The following is a 24848-nucleotide window of genomic DNA, read 5'->3' as shown; positions in this document are numbered from 1 at the left end:
ATTCCTGTCCGTCTCACAAGCTTTTAATCGGGTATGGCATTTGGAATTAATCTACAATATTGGCAAATTGCTTGCAAACTGTCGACTGCTGGAATCATATATTTTCCAAAGCAAATTTGTACTCTGTACTGCTGATATCGCAACAATAAAAGAAACGGTACTTAGAAAGATGTATCTCTATCTAAGCTTATAGAAAAAAATATAAATAGGGGTTAACAAGATTTAAAAATGTACTAAAGACTGGAAAATATAGTTCCTAATCTGTACATATAAATTTTGCGTTGAGGCGAAATGACAAAAACACAATTATATCATTAGAGGGGTGTGCGATTATTCAAGCAGAATCAGCTGAATACCTCGGAATATATCCCGATGGTAGGTTAAATTGGAAACATCATTTTAGACAAAAAGCACAGTTTAGACTCAAAGTCAAGCAGCTGTGTTATCAGAATTTACTCTAAACTTGACCTAAACTCAAAGAGATTGGTTTGTTAGTTAATTATAAAGCCAATTTGGATATATGGGGTGCAACTCCACACTAAAACATCATACCAACTAGTAATCCGACGCACCCAAAAGGAAGTTCTATGATTAATTACCAATGCTTATAGCTACGTAACCAACAAAGAGCTGCACGATGACCTTGGATTCAAATGGATACACGAAGTAATCCAAGATTACACCTTAAAATGTTAAAAACGGTTGCTAAATCACAGTAAACTGGAAATAACACAATTACTGGATAACATGCAGGCAATCAGAAGTTCGATGCGAAACAAACTACACGAACTTGTTTAGATAATAAGTGTATTCTCTAACTTTAGCTTAAGTAGTTTAGTTTTATTTCAATTTGGCAAATACATACTGATAAATTAATCTCGTACTCGCGTTGCTTGTGTATTAATGTAAGTACAACAGAACAGTAGTTTAACAGAGAGTCTCAATGAATTCTCACTACTGTTGGATAATTCAGAGAAAATTTCCAGATTCTAGCTCTGAGACTTTTTTGTAGACATTTGTAATCTCTATACAAGATTGTTTTCTCAAATCGTATTTTTCTTTTAAAACTAACTTTGAAACATTGGAAATAGTGTTGGTAACTATCGACTGAAATCGACTATCCACTGTTTAGTAATTGACAACTTTTTACTATCGACTGTTTCCGTCGCTATTTTTGGTTCGACTGATTTTGTTACTATTTACTGTCGACTGTTTCAGTCGTACTTTTAGTTACTATTTTTTGTTCTACTTGTCTCATTCGACTGATTTTTAACGTTCTGGCTTTGTCGTCCTAGCCGCGACCTTGACAAAAATGTATCCAATTTATGCTTACATACATTTATATTTAATATATATATATATATAGTTTTATGATTTTTTTGGTAGTTTGCATGTAAATAACAATATATTGTATATTAATATAGCAGCATTTTGGCAATGTAATAGGGTAAGAAGATTAAAATTGGAATGATAAATAGTAAAATACTTTTGAATGTTTTCATGGCAATAATATTTCGATTACTCTCTCGATCTTTGTTAAAAATATTTCCGTTCAATAATAAATAAAGAATTCATATAATCTCATTCTCATCATTTTTAATTATGACATAGATTTTTTTTTTCTATGATTAGGTATATGTTTTTATTTTATATAGTATTTATGGTTACTGTACATCTTTAGTTTTTAGGTTTTGTTTAAGCTCTATTGATTATCTATATTTGTTAAAAATAGCAATAAACACATTCAAATACAATTAACCATTTGTGGTACAATTAAACAATTCCATTCCTTTTAACAGATCCACAGAACATTCGAATATAAAGTTAGTTCATGAAGAAATTTATACATCTCCGTCTCTCTTATACTACCATTGGAAAATATAACCACATATAAAATTAACTACCCAAGCAGTTATCTCCGTCCTTTCTTCTTTCAGAATTTATATAGCAAAGGATTCGTATATTTATAACTGTGTATTTATAAAGTAGTAATTGCTATTTTTAGTCGCTAGTTTTTTGACTATCGACTGTTTTGACTGTTTTCAGTCTATAGTTTCCAAAGCTAATTTAAAATCTTCAATCACGTTATGCGAGGACGCTAAAAATACACTCTCGATATCGTAACACCAACACAAAAGAATCGTTATCGTTTAATTTAGCACTCGGCTCTCTCATTACGCCACGATAACTGTTACACGGTAACTCTTAGCCAGTAACAACAAATCCAACGAGAGGGCAATTTAATTGGTTCGGGTCGTTTGTGATCAAATAAATTCGGCGGCAAAAGCAACAGCGTTATACGCGGGACGATTCATTATCACAATTATGCGCCGAGATAAATGTTAATCGGCGCATCGAGATATTTCAGTCGTTGTTCTCATTAAACGATAATAATTCTTGGACCGGCAAACTTTTACGGAGAAGAATTCTTTTAATGCGGCATAATTAGCGCTATTTCTTTGAAGTCGACCCATATGAGACAGTGAAATTTTATGTAGGACACACACAATTTATTGTAGGAACAACAAATTCATATGTCCGTTTTATCGGAAGGCATATTCAGCTGTAAAAGAATAACATAACATATGCGAAAATTTCATGCTAACATATATTTTATATTAATCTCCTAGAATATCGACAATCTGCCCATGGGCAATAAGTATTATATATAATTCCAGTTATATAATATAATTATCCTGATATGTAGAAGATCACTTCAGTAGGTGATCTACTGTACAACTTATAATCTATTTTAGATACTATTCTAACTTATTTTAAAGTTTATCCTAACTTATTCTAGATTAAATCTTCTCTATGTTTCTATTAATCAGTTCGTATGGTAGTTTGCGTTTGAGCTTACGCACTTCACTGTCATCGTGCACATTTAACTGTTTGGCGAGTGTATTGGGATGCACTAATAGTCTTTCAGAGTACTTCGCACTAACACTCCGAATCACACTCATTATGGGTTCTATGGGGATATCGCGCTGAATCAGTTTGTTGGACACGTAATATGGGGGGCATCGACGATGACTCGCAACACTTTATTCTGGCATGCTAATATAGATCAACAAAATTCTAGAATAATAAGAATTCTCTGTGCTCTGTATACAAGGTTATTATATATATTATATATATATATATATATATATATCGGTAAATATTTTCGCATGCAGCTTTTTCAGATTTACAATATAAATATCAATCAATCAATATACGATAAATAATTCTTATGGGTAATTGTAAAATTTATTAACATTTTTCTGTAAATTTATTAGGTATTAACTTCTAACCCATTTAAGGTTGCATTAGTCAATGAATTTTGTAACAAATCCTTAACCAAATGTTGCATGTAATGGATACACTAATTTCTGCATCAGAATTAAACTTAATGTTTAAATTTCTCATTTGTTGGTAAGTTTTTGGTCCTGATGTCAGGCACAAAGCAATGTAGAGAGCAGCAGTTTAACGAAAGCCATAGGAGACTAATTAAATGTGTAATAAATGTAATAATAATATGTAATAGACCAATCAAGACGGCGAAAATCTACATGTTTTCAAAGCTTATATTGCCAATTCTTCTATATTGCGCCGAGGGTTGAATTCTGTTCCAGCCTGACATTACATGTGGTTTGAGGTCGTTCAAATGCGACACTTGAAGCACAATCTGCACGTTTCTCTCCTAGATGATATTACAAATGATTCATTCATCATGTGTCGTGTCATCTGTTTGAGGTGCGACAAACAGAGCACAAGAAAAAAATCAGAGACGAAAATTGCAATGGTTCGGGAATGTCTGTCGAACGAAGGGTGACCGAATTCCACATATCGACCGGCGAAATCGATCGTTCGGGTGGAAGATGCTGTAAACAGCTCCAAAAAGGTTTGTATAAGTATTATCGAAAACGATCTAAATAATAAAAGCTAACATTGTCCGCAGCCGGAACAGCTGCGGTCAGTCGTCAACTGCGGCATAATTTAGTGAGGAAAGTCCTGCGGCATCAAAAGCGGTGTATTGTTTGAGAAGTAGACGCTCTCCTTCAGCGTTTTCTAAGGGTTGATGATGATGATGAGGTGTTATGAGTAATTGATCAAACTGTATTGTAAGACTGTAATGTAGTGATGTAGGACGCGACGCGTATCATTTTAGCATATTCTTATAGGTTGTATGATTTGTTTGATTGAACTGTATCAATTTCTTTTCTTTCACAGCCTGCTTATGGTCATTCTTGAACAACCATAGTAAAGTTTCGTCAACTAACTGATGAAATTTCAACGGATATCTTCTGAAGAATAGCAGAGCATTCTTCGTATAATTTAGACACTTTATTAATATACTTATTATTATAATTATAGGTGTTATCATTGTCAACAACTTACTTTTTTTAAAAATCTGTTATCTCTTGTAGTTGTTCAGTTAGAATTATGTTTGATGTCAAACAATTACCTACCAGTATGTTATCGTTATCGGTTTGTGCTTGATGGTATATCAGAACAATATATTCGTATCTATATATTAGTGGGAATAGAGAACTATATTTATTTAATAATATGTAATATTAGGTGATGCATCTATGCAGAGCATTATATTCTGCTGCTGCAGTTGCGTGTGCATTAGTATTATTTAATTTTTTTTTACAAATTAAATTTAAATATACGTTGTTACTAGTCGTTGCCGGCCCACAATTGACAAGGGGGATTCATCGGCACTACCGTAGTCGCTGCTGTAATAATATTTACGTATATACACCTCAGTAAATTATACTGCACAAAATCGAATGGTTTGATTCTTTCATGTCCCCTTGCAATTCCCTTTGATTTCTTGAGTGACAGTCGCTATCTGAAGGTTTTGGTGTAAATAATCAGTCTCGTACTATTTGGAAGCACCTACGGTATTCTCAACATTTCTTATACTACTTTTCTAGAAAATTAGTATTGTAGTTATATTACCTTTCGGGGAATATCCCTATAATTGAATTACGTATGTCCATTAAAATCTATTAACACTTTTTTCACACTATATAGTAACAATTTATGATGTACTGATAATGATGCTTTTTTTTGAATATTATCTCCAGTTCTTTCCCTTTCTATTTTACATATTCCTTCTGGCGAATTTTTGCATCAAAATTTATTCCGAGATATGTTGATGCTATATAGAATTATAGTCATCATGATATATAGGTAAATAATTGGTCCCAATATATTTCCTTGTGATATACCTGCGTTAGCTTTTAATATCATAGTAGGCTTCCGCCTGTTTGATTCTGAATATTCTGGATGTAATATAAGATTTTTATAGTCCAGTATGTTATTTCAGTAATATTTTCTGTAGCTTAGGAGTAAGACTGTCATTCCGTACCTTATCGAAGGCTTGTGCTACATCTAAGAATATAGCTGAAGAATTCGTTACTTTCATAATTCATTAGCTTCAGGATTTTTTAATTACATCTACTCGTATTATTTTATGACTCTGGTCAATTATTAAATGATTGTTAATAAATCCGAACTGATGTGTATGTATTTTCTCTCTAAAATCGATTTTATTCTTTTCAACAAAAGTTGTTCAAATACCTTAGATATTATTTATTTAAATGACATCGGTAATAATACATTATACCTTGCTGATACCATCTTAAACAGCGTTTTTTTATTCCTTTCCGCTTTCCTCTGAAAAAAACCTCCTTTGTTTGGACAATAATTAAACAGCAATGTTAAAATGATTCAAAATTAAAATTTCACTCAATTCTCGTTATAGCTATTTATCCTCATTCTCAATATTTTCCATCGCATGTAATCATCAAAAAGCAGTTTATTCAGTAACTGCTGATCCCCTGAAAGCTATGTCAGAGTTTGAACTGGGTTCTCGTCAAATATGTTTTGCAATCCATTGCATTGTATTGTATTTAACAATTAACTTAAGTGGTTTAACAGTTGTTTACTTTGATTCTTCGAATATTATCGTATTTATTCGCATTAAATAATACTTTAGTTAAAATCTGAACGTTGACAGACATTTTGGAAATATTACTTATATAACCCGACCGAATGAGTTCGACAACGCTTTTCCGAATTATATCAGCAAAATTATTGAGAAACGACACGATTATTAATGAGCCTTTAATATATAAGGCTATTTTCGTCATTATTAAAAACCGTTACATGACAAGTCGCGATTGTGTGGCGAATCAATAGAGTACTTTCTTTCAGCATACCGCCGTTCTTGGCGAAGGAAGAGAAAAAAGAAGAGACACCCGAAAGATTTACGAGGTTTTCTTTTAAGACTTAAGCGATATTAAAAACTTTCTGATAATATTTAGCAACCGTACCTCATAATTAATTTGGCGAACGTGATTTATAACCCCCATTACATCAGTTTTATCATGTTCTGAAACAGGTGCCTGGGAAAGGTGAAGTCCAAATTAGCCTCATCGTATCTTCGCTGCCTCCTTTTTTTCTTCTTCCTTTTGCGAACGGACCACACAGGCGATATTGCCGGCCGGCGGTGCTTTCTTCTTTTTTAACGTGTTAATTTGTATGATATCGTTTCTTCACTCGTCTGTTATTTTATACGGCGATTATATTCGACGTGTTGCAACCCAAAAGGAAACTTAAATAAGAAACGTACTATTTTTCCTTAGAATTGTAGAACATTAAACGATATTGATAGAGTTTCGTTGTCAAAATTGGGTACATCATTATTTTTATAGTATGGATCACCGTTAGTAATTAGAGACTAGATATTTTTTATTACCAGTACTGTCGACTTGATTACGGGGACATTGTTAACTAAGCACTTGTGGTTTTTCTTCAGGAAACCTAACAATGTTTTGTTTATTTAATTATTATTTGTTCTAACATTTAATAGTTTTATTAGCATATCATCTACGTATTTACTCTATTAATTCATATGTTCATGTCATGTAGTTTCATCATTTAATTAATTTTTAAATATTTTAACTCAATAAATATTTATAAAATCGTACAAAAGTACAAATTCTAATATGAAAAAAGATATCAGAGCAAAGAATTTCGCAGTTAATGCGACTGTGTTAAGTATCAGCAAAATTGTGCCGTAGTAAATATAACGAAGTAACATATAACGAACTCCTAGAGAAATTAATGTATCAAATATGTTATTGCCTTATAGCAGTGACTAAATAATCTCTCCAAGGTAACAGTGAACTTACGTCATCAAGATGTATAATGTATTGAGTGTTGCAGTTAATAAATTCGTTTTAATACCAGACAATATTTTGCTTCTCATTTTATTCCAGTTAAAAAGAAATGCAATGCTGCCTGAAAATTCGGACATGTAACTGAATCAGCCTCCAAAAGTCGTTCGATTGTCAAACGTCTACAAAATTCTTTAAAATATTTGTGATAATAAGAGGTTATAAACCGGAAAAGGTTGTTTTGGTGCTTTGCTTGATTTGATAAGTTTGAAATCGCTGCCTAATATTTTTCATGGTTGTTTTTGAAAATTCCGAGGGCAAACAAATAGTAATAGTTAGTTCTTACTAGTAAAATGCATTAGAAAGGTACGTATTAATACTATTAAATATGAAGTTACTGGTGTTTTTATTGGAAATATTTTTATAATGTTGGCAAAAGCTGTTATAAAGGATTGGCTTGCAAAACATAAATAAAGTTTTGGAGATACCATGTTAAAAAGTCAATTATTTCAATTAGTCAAGTGGTAAAATATAAATGAAATATTTAATTGTCTTTTATATAAATTACTTTTTTTAAATAGGCCTGAAAAAGGTACACAGTAGATCAGATGGCTGAATTATATGGCCACAGAGTGTAACATCTTACTTCCTATCACTGAATATTCAATCAAATCGAATTGTTATGGGATGTGGCAAAGGATTATTACAGTAGATATGCAGGCCGAGAAAGATATACAGACAAGAACTGTTTGGACATGTGAAAAGAAATGCACTCTCTATAATAACAGCCTTCTGTTTGGATGAGTTTCGTAGCTCACGTGAATAGTGGTTCAGAAAGTGGCAGTGAGTGAATGAAACTTTCTGGATATGGGAATATGATTCAAAACTGAGAATACCAAGATAGGGTGATGAGAGCAGGAACAACTAAAGGTGAATATATAATTAATATAGGATAACTGTAGAAAATTATATTGCCGAGTGCGAAAGATTCATGTGCATATATCTATGTTTAATTGATTAGAATATATATGAGCAGGAAATAATGAATCATATGAGTCATAGGATACTTAGGAAAACTTTAAACATCTATAAAGTCTTGTTGTCCATATGCTGGAATTTGCTAGGTGTAGGATATTACGTGCTGCTAAAACACGTTGCCAGCAAATATGGAGACCACTTGAACCTATGGAACGGCGACGCAGTGTTGCAAAAAAGTGACTGAAAAAGTTTGGGGACATAAGGATACACTATTGCAGGGAATTATATCCACTTACTAGGCAGTGCTTCCTGAATATTATGGGAGATATAGACGAAAAAGTTTTAGAAAACTATTTCATTAATGCATTATTTGGTCAATTTTTCTTAAAAAAGCCAAAAATAAAAAAAAGCTCGGAGGGAAAATATGACCAGAATACATGCAAACAACTAATATTAATGAAAATCCTTAGTACCTATAGAACTAATAAAATTGATTGTTGGACTATCACTAAACATGACACCAAAGGCCTGATAGAATCTATATAAGAGCTGATGGAGAGGAAGATGGAGGTAGGGGTCCATAAAATGTCAAATAAAGCTGTAACAGGTTTGGGTATTGTCGCTTTTATATCAACAACCTAAAAATCATTGTTGATTTAATTCCTGCAAGCGATTAATTCGTGTCGAAAATGAAAATGTAACGCTTTTATTGAAGTTATTAGAGTAATCAATGTAAATTTATGTGATCTGAAGACGTAAGTTTCAGATAGCATAGCTTACGAGCAAGTAGACCATGTGATATTGGTAAATATAACATTGACATAAGCAAGATCACTTTCTATTCATATAGAGCCTATTTTTCCGACCTTTCTGTGAAATTCATCTATTATAACTAATAACAATCTCATTTGATAGTTTCGGTTAGCATGTGCTAACTTATTTTCAGATAACAGTATGCCTTTTTATCAAAAGAAATCACCACGTTTAAACATGTCTAATCTATGTTTCTACCACAGCAATCATACAACAATACTCAACAATTCTCATCAGTATTTTTCCTCGAATTCAACAAGAAAAATAAATATAGCTACGTGTGAGTCATACTAATGTTTACTAACACTATTGACCGACTGAAGAGAATCAAGAAAAAAGAAACGGTTAAACTTCAATCAATTTCTGTTGCCTTAAAGATGTTCCGCAATCAGTTTGCACCACACGTAAAAACACGTCAATTAAAACGTAACCACATAACCGCCTTGAGAAACTAGAAGAGTTACTTTAACTGATGGGCCTTTCATTTCCTATTTCCTATTTTCTATTTTCCCCGTCATTAACAGCACCAAAAAAAAGTGCACATCAATTACCTCGCCTGTAATATCTCCAAGTTGTTTTATTTTTAAATTTATTAAAGACTAGACTCGACACAAATTAAAAGCAAATTAAACATCATTACAACATTAAATGGTATAAGATTTCACATGAATTTGGGTACTTCAAATAAAGAAATGCCTTGAATTGTTGACAAACGCTAGAAACAGATGTACAATAACATTGTAGTAGCACAAGTCAAGTTATTTATATGTTATGTAACTCAATTTTGGATTCTGTCGAATTTATTGAAGTTATTTTTATTACTAAAAAGTAAGTCAAGTTGATGTAAAGAAAACTTTACACCTCAGCTTTACTTTAAAATTGAATAAAAGGGGCCACTTCACTTAGAGGAACAGAAATATTTCTATAATTTCAACATCTTGAAATGTTTGTATATTATTTAACGATTTAGCTTTTATCATAGCATATATGGTTGAGAAAAACACCTGAAGTGAAGCCGATCAATCAATATGAAGATTTGTCCAACCATTTTTTTTGATATAATGGATAATTTATTATTATCCACAAGATAGAGAATATGCGAAGTATAAAAACAGAACGAAAGCGTTGTTTTTCGAGCATTGATTCGAAGGTTCAAATGATATGAATTCGATTCCAAAGGATTCAACTTTACTGCAAAAATAGTTTATGAAATACTTAGCTCAAGATTCTGGACAGGAAAGCTTGTTGTTTACATTTCAGACCAGAAAAATTATTGGCCCAAATTTAGAAGAGCATTGTTTAACCAAGATGCAATTAAATTTTTGATTTTAATGGTAAGTCTTTCACTAAAATCCACATTGATAACTGAACAGAAATCTATGTGTATATACACAGATCCTTGGCATTAAGCTATTGAAAAGGAAAATATGACTAAGTTCAATATTGGAATTAGTAGTTTTTCAGTGTATATTAGAATCCCCAAGATGAATTAGATGTAAGTACAAATATAAAGTATTTTTTAAGGAAGTAAATTGGGGAGGTGTGAAAGTAAAAAATGTACATTTTGTTTCTTTGCAGATTATTTTGAACGAGAGTACCAGACAGTATAACACCAAACATACTAAGAACTAAGTATAAATGTGATAATATGTTTAGGTAAGTATTTGAAAAATCAGTAGAATTATATATACATATATTTTATACCTATTTTCATAGCAAAATGGTACATTTTTATTAGTGTTGAATGAAGTGGATGTTATTTACGTCACATTCTGTTTTTTTATTTTATGTTATCAGATGAGATAGATTTAAGATTATACCAATGTCATTCAAAAATTTGATGCAACGTTCCTTTTGTAATTGTTATTCATTAAAATCATACTTCAATTAAAAATGTAACAACATATTTCGAAGCCTTTCAGAGGAATACTAGCAAATTTTACAGAAATCTAAAAATTAGAATGGTTTCAAATGTTACACTTCTATTTACAAAAAAACTATTTTATTGCAGAATATGTTGCGATATACAGCGCTCTGATGCCTAGTTGTCGTTTACCTTATTTTACCGAGAACGCATCTGATTATATAAGTTCTCAGTTTACTTCCTTGTCCTAAGGAATCTAAGTTATGTGCGCTACATATTTGAGAACCAAGAATGGCTTTAGAAGGTATATTTATTCGTTTGGTGTATTCACATTAGCTCACACTCTACTATCTAGTGAAGTAATTTTGAAATAAACGTTGAATTTGTGCAACTTACCGACTTTCAATAGGTAAATCCGTTTGTAAGGACTTGGCTGTTGCTCTGAAACAATAAAGTTATAATTAATTATAAATATAAACAATACATAAGAGCGTATCTTCATTTCATAAATTCTTCGATAATATACTGCAAGTATTTTTATGAACATGTCTATTTTTAGTATGATATTTTTTAAATATGTTGGAAAATAAATTAAGCTATAATAAATAGGACGCCTAAAAATAATTTTTTTAGCCGCCTTGGTCGGCACAGTGGTAAAGACGACAGGACGGTCCACCTACTGTTGCGATAGTTGCGGGTTCGAATTCTGCTAGGGCATGGTAAATAAAATGCGTAAATTTATGTTTGTGATTGTTTAAAATTTGTGAATGTTCTAGGCAAGAGTGTAAAATCCGACAAGATCCCAGTCAAGCTAGTATGCAGGCTAGGTAAGACCGGATGTCTTTGAACAACTTTTGTATCGTTTTGTTCATTTTAATCATATTAAGAACAAGTAAATTTTTATTAGTTATGTTTATCAGTATGTTACAACTCAATAAAATAATAAATTAATATTGCAAAATAATTATGGAAAAGCAAATTTTTGGTACAAACCAGTGAATAGCAACACTTGTTAACTATCCCAGGCAGGGTCAGCTAACTTGGAACTTGGTAAGCTTATATTTATACCATACAAGCTTATAGTTATTATACCACATGTCATTGCTCATCGGCCGCAAATTCAACTTATTATTAGAATACAAGATATTATATAGATCCAATTATGGAGTACTGTTAGCAAGTCTAATGTAGCAATCATTCAACCTTTCCAAAATGAGGTGTATGAATGTGTGCCAATTATGTAATGTCTCTAATTAGATGATTCAGTGCAATTGATATACACGTAATATACCTTTAGAACCCATAAGAAGTGTAATAGAATGGGTTTGTGTTAAGTACCTCCTAAGAGTGTTAGCGCATTGTGGTATAAGAAGATATAAGTCATCTATATTATAGTTAGATAATATTATATATAATAGCCATATATAATTAAAAAAATTATTGAAAAAAGAAATGAAAGAACATAGCGGCAAAATCTTAATTTAAAGTTATTTCAGAAAACACTAATCAATTAGCAATTATTACCTATTTAAAAAAGGAAACTATCTTGTATTGTTTATTTTAACGATTTCGAAACGTCGTACTGTCCGAAAATCATTAACATAATGGGTAAAACTGAATAATTACCGCGTAGCTTACTTTCTAAGAGACGAGCACGCTGGTAAATGATCGAGCAACGAGCAACTAGCAAAAGCAAAAGAAAATTCGCTTCGTGTCATTAATCTTGCTAGTGTAGGCATACCCCATCCCATACGAGAAAAAAAATTAGCCCATCTAATCTACCGGTATTCTAAACAAATACGAGCATTGTTAAACATATTAGTAGTTACGAAACGACACGCATACGATTAGCAATATGAAAAGTAAGCTACTAACGATAAAACAATAGTACCCTAATAAATAATACATCAGATAACAGGCTAATAGATTTGGTTTTTTAATCAGTTTAGGTAGCCTTAGCGTAGATTTGCATGTTCGAAAAATGAGTTTAAGGTCAAAAGTTACAGTTACGTTCGGGTGGCGGTCGAAAATTGGTTCGATCTGGTGTTAAAATGTTGAATTTTGCATAGGAACTGGGCGTGGTAGTGGTGTTTCAGAGCGCTGTTAATTATTCGAGCTCGTTATCTCTCGAAGTTAAACAAGAAATCGACAAATAATACACAGACAATATACCACAACGAGTAAATAGTAGAAACTATTATGATTATGATGTGACAATCTCATATAGTAATAGAGAGAGAACATCCGGGGACCTCTCTCATTAACTATTATTTGATACTACATACTGATATTGATATGAATAATTAGCCAATATATATATATATATATATATATATATATTTATATATATATATTTATATATATATATATATATATATATATATATATATATATATATATATTCTTTATATATTTTATCGCTTATTGTTACCACTTTAATAAGCATATTTTCAAAATACCATGCAATTGGACACTATTCAAATATTGATTGACTATGAGATAAAATGTTCTTCTTTAGTAATCACCTTTACCTTCATATTTTTAACATTGGTCCGTTTGAATATATTTTGGGATTATACTATTTTGGACCAATATTATTATGCCTACCGCACATTTGTTGGTAACAAGGTCAAAAATAGTTTAACTGTCCAAAAAAAACAACGGTATATATTTATATACATACATAAAAGTCTATATAACAGTATATATAACAGGTCAATTTAAAAGCCCCGGCCTGACACATAGATGGCGTTACTGGAATTAAATCCATATTTTTTTTAGTTAATCCTAACTCTCAAAAGATGCGTGTGTAAATTTGACAGCTGTCGGATCATTAGCTTGTGAATTATAGCATTTTGAATGAAGCGGCTTTTGTTATTGTGAAAAAAATGGATAAAAAGGAATTTCGCGTGTTGATAAAATATTGCTTTTTGAAGGGAAAATTACAATTAGAGCAAAAACTTGGCTTGATGCCGAGTTTCTGGACACTGCCTAAAAATCAACCATCAAGATGATGGTAAACACAGTGGACGCCCAAGAGAGGTTGTTACCGACGAAAACATTTTAAAAAAATTAAATTTCCTCAAAATGATTTTGAGTGACCGTAAAATGAAATTAAGTACAATAGCAACGTGTACATCATATCATTCACGAATATTTCGGTATGAGAAATCTCTGTGCAAAGTGGGTAGACGAATCCACTAAAAGTTTTCGTAAAAAGTTATGTTCTTTATTAGGTGTTTAGCACCTTAAAATCTTGAATCAAATAGAAAAAAATAAATTGTAATCGCAGACAGTTCAGTGCTAGCTTCCAAAGGGAAGGGTCGTGTCGGGTCCTCCGAGCCTACCTACTCTTCCGAGAATTACACGCAGCTGATTACCAAACGATCGACTCGTAAACCGCTTCCATCAGCAGCTTCGCCTAAACATCAGAAATGTTTGTAAATGCCGAAAAGCGTTTTACAAGCGGGGCAATGGCGTCCTGCATGCCAGAGCCATCACCACCTCCAGAAAGTTGCCGTCCAACAATCGAGAAATGTGCCGATGATAGTCCTGACGATACCCGGATGATGGATTTTGAACTTATCGAGTATCTGCAAAAAGGAAATGCAGAGCTCAAAATTGAGGTTACTCAAGTTTGAGTATTGCTAACAAAGCAAGGGGACGAGCTCTCCGCAATGCGGATGTTGATACGAGACGCCCTTGCTAAACCCACCCAGTCAGTACATCAACCTCCTGAGGCACCAAATGAACTCATATCCCGACCGTTGGAAAATGAAAACCCGGATGTTGGATTCACCGTGGCGGGAAAGAGGAAGAGGGGTCCCATCACCCCGCCAAAACCAAGTCAGCTGTCGAAGGCGGTCGATAAGGTTAGACAGGTAGCTACAACCAAGCCGGCTGCCAAGCCGTTTACCCAATCCATCCAGGAGAGAGCCAAGACCATCAACCTCCAGAAATGCCGTCAGGTCAACGTCCACCAAGCCGATAACTAAGACAGCTACCCAGCCAACGCCCAAACCAGCGGCCGTCATGACGATCGAGCCTACTCAGATATCCCTAGGAGACTACAAGTTGGGGCAGCTTTTTACGCAGACGACACTGCTTACTTTGCTTCTTCAAGAGTAGCACCGAACATCTAAAGCAGACCCCAAAAACAACTCGATGAGACGGTTCAGTGGTTACATTTCTGGAGGTTGCAGGTCAACCCACAGAAAATCCAGGCCATTTTCTTCCACAAGAAGCGTTTTGCACCGAGCATTTCGCGTCTTAAAAATCGAGAGCGCCGAAATTCCATGGTCAGAAGAAGCCAGGTATCTCGGTCTTTTCTTCTATCGCAAATATAGGTAGAATTCCCACATTCAAAGGTCCCTCCATAAAGGTCAAGGTATTGTTAATTTGCTGTTCCCGTTTATCAACCGGGCCAGCTGGCTTCCTCTCTCTGTAAAATCTCTCCTGTACAAGATGCTGGTTCAATCAGTCGTTCTATACGGCTCCAGTATCTATATAAAATACATCTCACCTAGCCAGGTGGAACGTTTTCAAGTCTTTCAAAATATAATAGCAGACTGGCTTCAACGTGTAGTTTATCAGCCTTGAATTTATAGAAATTACGCTCTATAGCTATGTAATACCTATAACAAAATTAAGCAATAATATTTGTATATCACCATAATTATTCAAAAACAAAGTGAGATACGAAAAAAAATTCTACTGTTTAGTTTATTGCATAGCCAAAATAGATCTTATGGGTTACAGGATATATCAATTAGTTGCCTAGCATTGTGGAATTCAGTTGTTCTAGAGTACATCGTGTCTGAAGCTTTCAACAATGAGTTTAAGTAAAAATGCTTAAAGAAGCTGGTACAAGGTTAGAATATAAGAATAATAAAGTTTTAACAAGGAATCGTGCTAGTATTGTAATTAGGCATAGATATGTTACACCATGTTTTATACCCACATTTGTCTAAGGTTACATACATCAAAATTTCAGTTGGTGCAAGAATCGTCCCAGAATCCCAGAATTCGAGTTAGAAAATTGATTTCGTAAATTAGGAAATTAAAGCATTTGAAATGTTAAATATATTGCATTTTTTGCAAATAAATTATAAATTTGGACATTTATAAATTATATCTATATTTTTCACCTCTCGGGAAGGATCCGAGAGGTTGTTATGTGTGCAAAAATGTCTTTTGCCGGTTGTGTTCGATGCCTTCACTTTTGTAAGAGTGTTTGGTTTCGTACCTTTCCTCGGCAATATTTTATCGACCAAGACCGGGGCAATAATTAGTTTTTCTCGAGATTTATTTCGACGTTAAAAGAGAAACCTCACAAATCAAAATTTTCAATAATGAAGCCATTATTTGGTAATTACACCATGGGGTATCGTATACGGGGGTTATGTTATATATTTGGAGATTATTCTATTTTGACGATTTTGGTGGAATATGTTTGTTCAAACCTCTCTACTGATCAACGAATATTGTTGAATAGTTCCTCCTGTATTAGAACTATTAGGTGCTTGTATGCACTCTGGTCATTTTTTCATATTAAAATAGTGAAACAACAAGGAAGGTTTACAAGCAGGTGTGCTACAGGGAAGTGTATTTGGATTAGTCTTTTATCAACTCTACACTCGGGACTTACCTAACTTTATTGAAAATGTTGTTGCTATATTTGCAATGAAGATAACGACACTGAATCAACCAAAAAGTTACAAACAGATGATGCGAAAAATACAATGCTGGAGAGAAAAATGCAATTTCATAGTAAATTAAAATAAATTAGTGCATATTGATTTCATCAATGAAAGAACCAAGTAGGAGAACCAAGAGAGTTGTGGATAACCGTATTAATGTTGAGGTTCTCCAGCTCCTAGATAATGATGGCTGAGAAGATTAATAACCTAATTGTTTATACATTTTCGTACTTCTTCGCTATTTTGAAATAGATCTGAACTAGTAGTAATCAGAAGACGCTATGTTTGGTAATCACGATAAAAATGGTAGAATTTCGTTGCATGCTGCAACAATCTATACTTCACAACTCCTGTAATATGTTACTGAGCGCTGTCCTGTCAGAAGATGACTTTGCGTATGTTACTCCATATTATTAGTTTTTTTTGGAAAGCTTGGTAATTAAATTTGTTTAAATAGCGTTACAGTAACAGTTTCATTTAGTGTTAGCAACTTCTAATGAACAATACTTTGTTGATCCCACCATATGTACAAGAAGGGTTTAAGGACATGAATATATGTGTTCAGACATCAGTAACCGCGTGATCAGATAGCATCTTCAGTCTTGGTTGCTAGTAAATTTAGCTTGTTTTACAATATGTTCTTAGGAGTAACATATATGCTTAATATAATAAGTACAGTCTTTAGATTATCTTCAGATTCTTGCTTGTTCTTAAAACAGAATAAAAATCAACAAATCTCAATTTCAATAATATAATAATACCCTTAAATATAAAGCCAACCAAAGAAAAATAATGCTATTACTCTGGCTTCTTTAACATATCTGAAGGTTTGTAAACATTCTAATTTACCTTTACATGAAAGTAAAATTTATTGAATTTAGTACTCATGTTGGAACAATTTCTTCAATATTTCCAAACAATGTTAAATGCTGTGATGAGACGGTACCTGAAATTTCTAATGTATTTAATGTTAATTGCAGTAGAATTAGAAAAAAATATGAAAAACCGACCTTTAACTGAAAGTTTTATTTTATAATAGACCGACTCAAGACTTCTATCGATGAAACATCATGGAGAAAGACTGTATATTGCTATGGTTCGTTGCTTGATCGCTTAAGTATTAATGTTCACTTTTTCTGAATATTAGAAGGATAGTTTATATATCTTACCATCAAAGTTTATAAAGTACCTCAGATTGGTGACTTTCTGAGAATTCCTATCATTATTAGATCACTATTGTTTTAGATATAAATTATTTGAAAATGCGGGGCAAACACACGATGATCAATAGCTTTAAATTTCGACCTATAAAACAGAGCCCTTGTATTTTCAGCCAATATAGATGCAACCAGTCAATGTGCAGTAGAAGTATAATTCTAAATATACGTATTATAATACAATGGTTCAAGTATGTTTAGGAATAATTACTTTACAGTGAAGTCAACTTTTGAATAGAACATCAGCTAAGATATGAAATAAGTATTAAAATTATGTGTACACGGGTCTGAAAAATATTATATTCAGTCGCAACAGTCACAGTCACAGGACTCGTGGCCGCGACTGAATAATATTTGAGGTTGAACTTGAAATTTAAACAAAACCAGCTTACTAGCTGAGAAGTGGACGTATACTTCTAGCTCGACCAGCACGATAGAATCGTTGGCTTGCTATTTTATTTTATTTATGCATTAATATATAAACTTCTTAGGTTATATTTTATATATAGTTTTATATAAACTATTGAGATAGTAACTACAAAAGACAGACTATAAAAAAGTAACCATACCAAATTTTCTCTTAGACAATATCGATATAAAAAGCTGCCGCCTGGATGAAAAAAAGCAAATCATTTCATTTTAGCCGCAAATAGTGTCGGAATGTGTAATATTTTAACAGTTATACGCATACCGTTTGTTGCATAATATCCCGTCTGTCACTAAGATCTTGTTGAAAACATTTCTTTTCTTTTAGTCCGTACTGTCGGACTCAGAAGCAAGTGCTATTAAACATAATTAAACATAACTTGTTGTTAAATAACAACAGACGCGATGTTACGGTATTTTTACTTTACCTATTTCCTAGATGCATTATCTATTATGTTTCTAATGTAATGTATAGTGAAATATTTTTTTCTCCACTTATATGGGTATTATAATAGTCAGACGTAAAATAATTAGTTTAATGTACGGTTTTAACTTATAAACGGAATTTTATTTAAAAAAATATTATTTTTTTATTCAGTAAATTAATTTAGTTTGACATATAGCTGACATACAGTCGTTATAATGTGCTGCTGAACAATTTAATCGGTTAAATAATTTCAAAGTTCAACTTCCTTTTCAAGTCTCGCCACTATTCACAATCGCTATAAACAGTTTACCTTTTGCGGTCTTAAAATATGTGCTTTGGGGTTCTCTTTCAATCAATCATATTAAAGCCATTGCGGACTGCGCCTCTAGATTGATTTTATTCTATTCTTTCAAGCGCACTAACTTGGAGGAACGAAACTGATCTGATCTAATCTAAAAATACTGATTCCAAGTACTTTAACTCATATAATTGCTCTAATCAGATGTTGTTAGTATTTACGATACTTTATATTTACATTTTTTTAAAATTTTAAGCTATAGCCTAAATATCTGCACGAAGTATTATAGCATGTATGCTCGCTAATGTATATGAGGAAAATCAGAATGAATAAATAACACATATTCCTCATAATCGATAGGAGACTAATTCCTGAAAATTTTAATAATATTGGCTATATTTTAGCTATAGTTTACTATTGGATCTATTTTTTTGAGGTTTATTACTTTCTGCCTATCATATTAATTATTTTATATATAACATATATATAAAATATTTATTTTTATCATTATTTTTGTATTATCACAATTGTTGGAATCTCGTATTAACTATTTACCAAAATTAATGTATTAAAACAATATTTGAAGTCATAGCGAGGGAAGTTCTATAACAAAGATGATCTGATCGTTCAACAACACTGTATTGGTTGAAACTGCAATTCATTTAAGGCTAATTATGATGATTTTGTTTACATTTAAACCTGCCAATACGTAAACTTCACACAATGATACTGATTGAATGATAAGAAGCTGAGTAACATTTTTGATATAATTTGCCTTTCGTATTATTACTCGATCACCAACTAATTTCTTTTACAAACAACTAGTCGATTAAAATTAATATCGCTGTTTTAAACATTTGGTATGTAATAAATTACATATTGCTTGAAATTAGTGTTAAAATTCACATTCCATAATTGATTAGTAATGGGTTTCTATATTGTGCAAAGTCGAATGAGAAGGTCTTATTGAAATAATGGTTTTTGAAAAACTTTCTCTTACCAATTAGTCGTACAATATAATTATTTGAGTTATATATATATATTTTTTGGTTTAAATATTTTCATTTTATGTATTACACTTATCAGTTGTAATAACATGTCCAATAAAATAAACTATGCAAATGCGATTTAACATTGTGAGATCATAAAAGACTACAAAGACTAATATATCTCAAGAAATAAAAAACAATATAACCTTAAATTCGCCAAAAAGAAACAGTGTTTATGCGAAACAGGTGACGAATCAAGATCAGCTTGATGTTTCAGAAATCAAAAGGGGTTTTAATGAAACTTCCAGAGATTACATTTAAATAATACAATTTTTGAAAACATAATAAAATCAAGGAAGAAATATATCAATTTATATATTTAAATAAGACATGAATATTTCAGGATGGTACATTTAACTAAAGGTCAGTATACAATTAATATACTTGTATAATTAATTAATTAATTAATATAGTTGTAGTGAATTGTATTATAGAGTGTGAAAGCTTTATGAGCATGTGTGGTGTCGTTCAGAATATACATGAACGTTTGGTTAACATGCATGAGGAGAGAAATAACACTAACTGTTTTGCAGATATTGCAAATACATTAAGGAGAATACAGTGATTAAATGTAGTTTTATCAAGAAAGATGTATACAGATAATAATAGTACAAACTAAAGAATGATATGGTAATATCATAATGACTACAAGGAGACATTGCATTGAAAGAAACAAGAACTAAGCGTAATACATAAATATGCTCTCTAATAAAAGTAAAATACACTACTCAGATATACAATATATATATATATATATATATTATTCATATAGACAATTTAACACATCTCCCGCGGATTTATTTACGAGTGAATTTAGACCATTCTGATTCGAAAACGATATCGATGTATTCTCTTGGAACCAAACGATGACGATGGCTGTGATGAACGAACGGCGACTAGAATAGAAGGAAAAAACCCCAACTCCGACGACTGGCGAATTTAAAATTCAAAAATAATATGATAATTAGAAGAAATCAGAACTGGTCCATGTTTAAATTATTCCATTTCATTAAACAAACACTGACTGCTATGATAGTTTCCGAATTATATATAGTCCGCCTGTTCGATGACTGACCCAGAGACTTGTGATGTTCGTTATTTAACTGTATTTGAATTATGAATTATTAATTACGATGAAATTAATTAGATAATATATTAGGATGGTTAGAAGTAATAGAATTTTTTCTCGTTTTTTTGTTAGGAACTTGGTTTAAATCTAGTTGTTCCTTATTTTATTTAGCAATTTGTTTAATTTAGTTTTTGAGCGAGCAGTAAATGTATTATTCTGTCGGTTCAGAATTTGTGATTTGTTGAGAAAACTTAAATACTAATCTTAAATATATATCCAAAATTACCTTAATTGCAAATATAGAAATTTTTTGATAAACTAGTTAAAAATTGTTAGTATGTTGAAAAAGCTGAAAAAGACAATAAATGGTAATATGTGGTCGTTGTTCTACGTGGACAGTCTTCAGTTGTAACAGAAATCTTTAAGTTTCAGAATTCAATCGTCAATTTACATTCGATAATCTTCTGAATTTCAGTGTTTTTTTGATGTTTCCAAATTTCGATAGACCTCCTGCATGTTTCAAAATTTACAGGGTCTACTGTTGGCTGTACTATAAACAATAATAATACATATAAAATGCAGTATATTAAAGAGGACGAATACCCAATGCTACTACAAGTATTATACGATTGTTTGTTTTCTTCAGTCGTGGATGCTCAAAACAAAAAGTAATAATAAAATCAAAACTAAGACGTTTGAATATTTCGCCATAATACATTTTACAATAGATGTGTTTAGTACAACATTAATATACAAATTAATTCTTACTGTTATTCTGTTGTACTTGCATTGTTGATATAACGTTGATAGACATATAGTCTATTCAAAGTTTATTTATATATGCGCCATCAAAATATGTGACGTCAAGACGTCGCATTATTGCCGCATCAACTCTGAGTTTTAGTTCAGTTTGGCTTTGACATACAACAAAATTCTAATCGAAATAAAATAATTGAACAAAAATGTTATCAAGTATAATTTATTTTAACATTATAGTATATCTAAATACTACAGTTAATTATACAGCCACAATAATTTATAGGTAAGGGTTAAAACTTAACACTATTGCTTTCAAGAAATTTGCATAAGCCTGAAAATGGACTACGGCCGATAAGAAATTAACAGTTTAGTGATTGAGTTGGATAATGAGTGGGAAAGTGAAAATGACTAAAGGAAACTTTCAGGATATGTCATAATGCTGTGCAATGCTTGAAATTCCTGACACAGAGTGATGAGAGTGGAGACAACTAAAGGTATGCAAATAATTAATAGTATACAGCTATAGAAAATGGAATTGTAGGGCGTGAAAGATTTGTGTGCACAGATATGATTGTAATTGTTCAGAATTAAACATGAGCATTAGGTTAAAATGTATGGTAAGGAATTCAGTGATTTATTTTATCAAGAATAATATACACAGATAGTAGCAGAAGAAATTAAATATACAGTTATAGCAAGATGGTCTGACAAGTAAACACACCATCGATGGAAACAAGAACTAAACGTAAAAAGGTAAATATGCTCTTGAATGAAAATAAAATACATTACTTTGATATATAATCGTTAATTATGTGGATTAGGCCTCCAGGGGATTCCACTACATAAAAAACTCACCTAGAAACTCTACCTCATGCATGGTGTGGAAAAGAGTTTAATGTAAATTATACAATTCTAACCTGCACAATATTATACCTGTGTTTTTAATTGTAGTTTTAAGTCATTCGATAATACATGTATTAGATGTACTATAATGTTAAAATAAATTATATTTCGTAACAGTAATTTTGATTAATTATTTTATTTAGATTAGAATCTTCTTGTAGACTAAAGCTAAACTGAACTAAAACTCAAAGTTGATGAGGCGACATTGCGACGTTTTGACGTCACAAATTTTTATGACGCATATATAAATAAACTTTGAACAGACTATACATATTCACGTATTCCACCCCTAAATTAAACTATGCAAATAAAACACTAATAATTCTGTCTTTTCAATTTTATAAAGAGATCGAATAAATTGATTGTGGAATATAACATAAGTCAACTCAATTTTGACATCAAGTGCCAAAACCAACATCATTATCGAAAAGAGTGTAGATTTAGTATCAAATACCACAATTTACGATAAATAGCAATTTAACCTTTGAGGAGTGAACAATATCATTGTGAAAATTATTAGTTACCTCCAGCAATAATGCGGTCGTTTCAAAATACAGTTTGCATGTTTAGAAAAAATTATTAAGGCTATTTTCACCTTTGGTTCATCGGAATTTTCGTAAGCAACAAATGTCATGCGTTACGCATGTCTACCCATTATCAATAACGAAAAATTTCTTTCGGTTTAGGTCACCATATCACCTGCATATTATCCTACAAATCGTTACGACAAGAAAATTAATGCAATATCGTGATTATTACCACATTATTATTACAGGTTTGGCAAGGAATTTCATACGACTAACATTAATATTAGTTTCATTTTCGGTATTTCGTCGTAAAAAGTGAAAATTCGTCTTTTTTGCGATATAACAAAAAAAACAAAAGAAAACAACAATATGCCTATGTACGCTCAATGGGTTATTGTTTCAATATTAAATGAGATATTGTGAAATGGTCGGTCGGAATTCAAGTTTTAGTTCATTAGTTGTTTCAAAACAATAATCGAATGTTGGATAAAGTTGAATTCCTTTTATTCTACTTTTAGGTTTGACAAAATCACTGAAATAACATCTACAAAGTATGGAAGTAAATAAATATGATATATTATTTAATTTTATTCAATATTGATATTTTATCTAAAACGCATCGAGCACTGAGGGTCTGAAAAATCCCTATAATATTGTTTCAACATATAAAACAACAGTAGTTTTTCGCTACATTTTCATCAAGAACCATTCTGCAATTTAAAAAACTTAAAAAAGAACACTTCAAGGATGTTATTTTGATTAAGGGATTAAGGTTTTTTTTAAGGATTAGACGATTAAAAGATTTTTGAAAAACTATTCTGTATCCAGAACAAAGGGTGTTCAAACCCTTCAGAACAAAAGTTGTAGTATTATGAATTGATTTTAGTTAATTTATACGAGTTTAATTTCAATTATGTTGTAAAATACAAAACATTAGCGAATATGCCTATATGTTTTTATCTGGTTATTCCAGCATAAGAAAAATTATAATAGGTTATTTTAAGCATATGCACTATCGCAATACACAATAAATTTTATGAATAAAACGCGGAGTCTAAAACGCTAAACTTTTGACAGAAATTATAGTATCTCGGGTCAGTGACAATAATATCCGGAAATATAAAATCCAGTCCTTGAAATAATAAACTATTTCTTCACCATTCATTACAAGATGGTAGTTTTATAGCTTAAACACTTTTAATATATTATCATTCAAGTGATGTGCAAATTGCTTAATTAAGGCTACATTAGAGTAAATATTCTGTGGATCAACTAAATATTAATTAAGCACAGAAAATTTTCTGGGATATACTAAGGATATGTTAAATTTCTAAGTCCATCTTTCTTCAGAAATATTTACAAATTTTTGTCTCTTTTTTTTTAATCATTCTCGAAAACTAACCCTAACTATAACCTTTATCAAATAATGTAGAGTTCCTATTTATTGATATTGAGACGTGTAAGTGAATTAAATATTGAAAAATGTTTTAAAAAACACTCTAATTAATCATGATAATAATTGAAAGAAATATTAGAAACTCTATTAGTTATAACACGACTCTAATGTACTAATTAAATGCGATGTAATTATAATAGTTACGTACTTCTGAAGGTCGTATTTTATGTAAATCAAACCGTATACGG

General features: G+C 31.5%; 1 protein-coding gene across 2 annotated transcripts in view; it reads right to left on the bottom strand.

Moving 5' to 3' along the window:
• LOC143198310 (uncharacterized) overlaps positions 1–24848 on the bottom strand; it is a 170488-nt gene that overhangs the window by 71724 nt on the left and 73916 nt on the right. For both annotated transcript variants that reach the window (XM_076407446.1, XM_076407447.1), the window contains exon 2: positions 11227–11271. In XM_076407446.1, coding sequence (XP_076263561.1) covers positions 11227–11271 — 45 coding nt within the window. The remainder of the gene's footprint in view (positions 1–11226; positions 11272–24848) is intronic.

The sequence above is a fragment of the Rhynchophorus ferrugineus genome, unplaced genomic scaffold, assembly GCF_030347505.1.
Source record: "Rhynchophorus ferrugineus isolate W39M unplaced genomic scaffold, kcgeb_rfMv2 rfM6, whole genome shotgun sequence".
NCBI classification, from domain to species: domain Eukaryota; kingdom Metazoa; phylum Arthropoda; class Insecta; order Coleoptera; family Curculionidae; genus Rhynchophorus; species Rhynchophorus ferrugineus.
The sequence above is the reverse complement of the archived record's forward strand: the minus strand, read 5'-3'. Positions and strand labels throughout refer to the sequence as shown.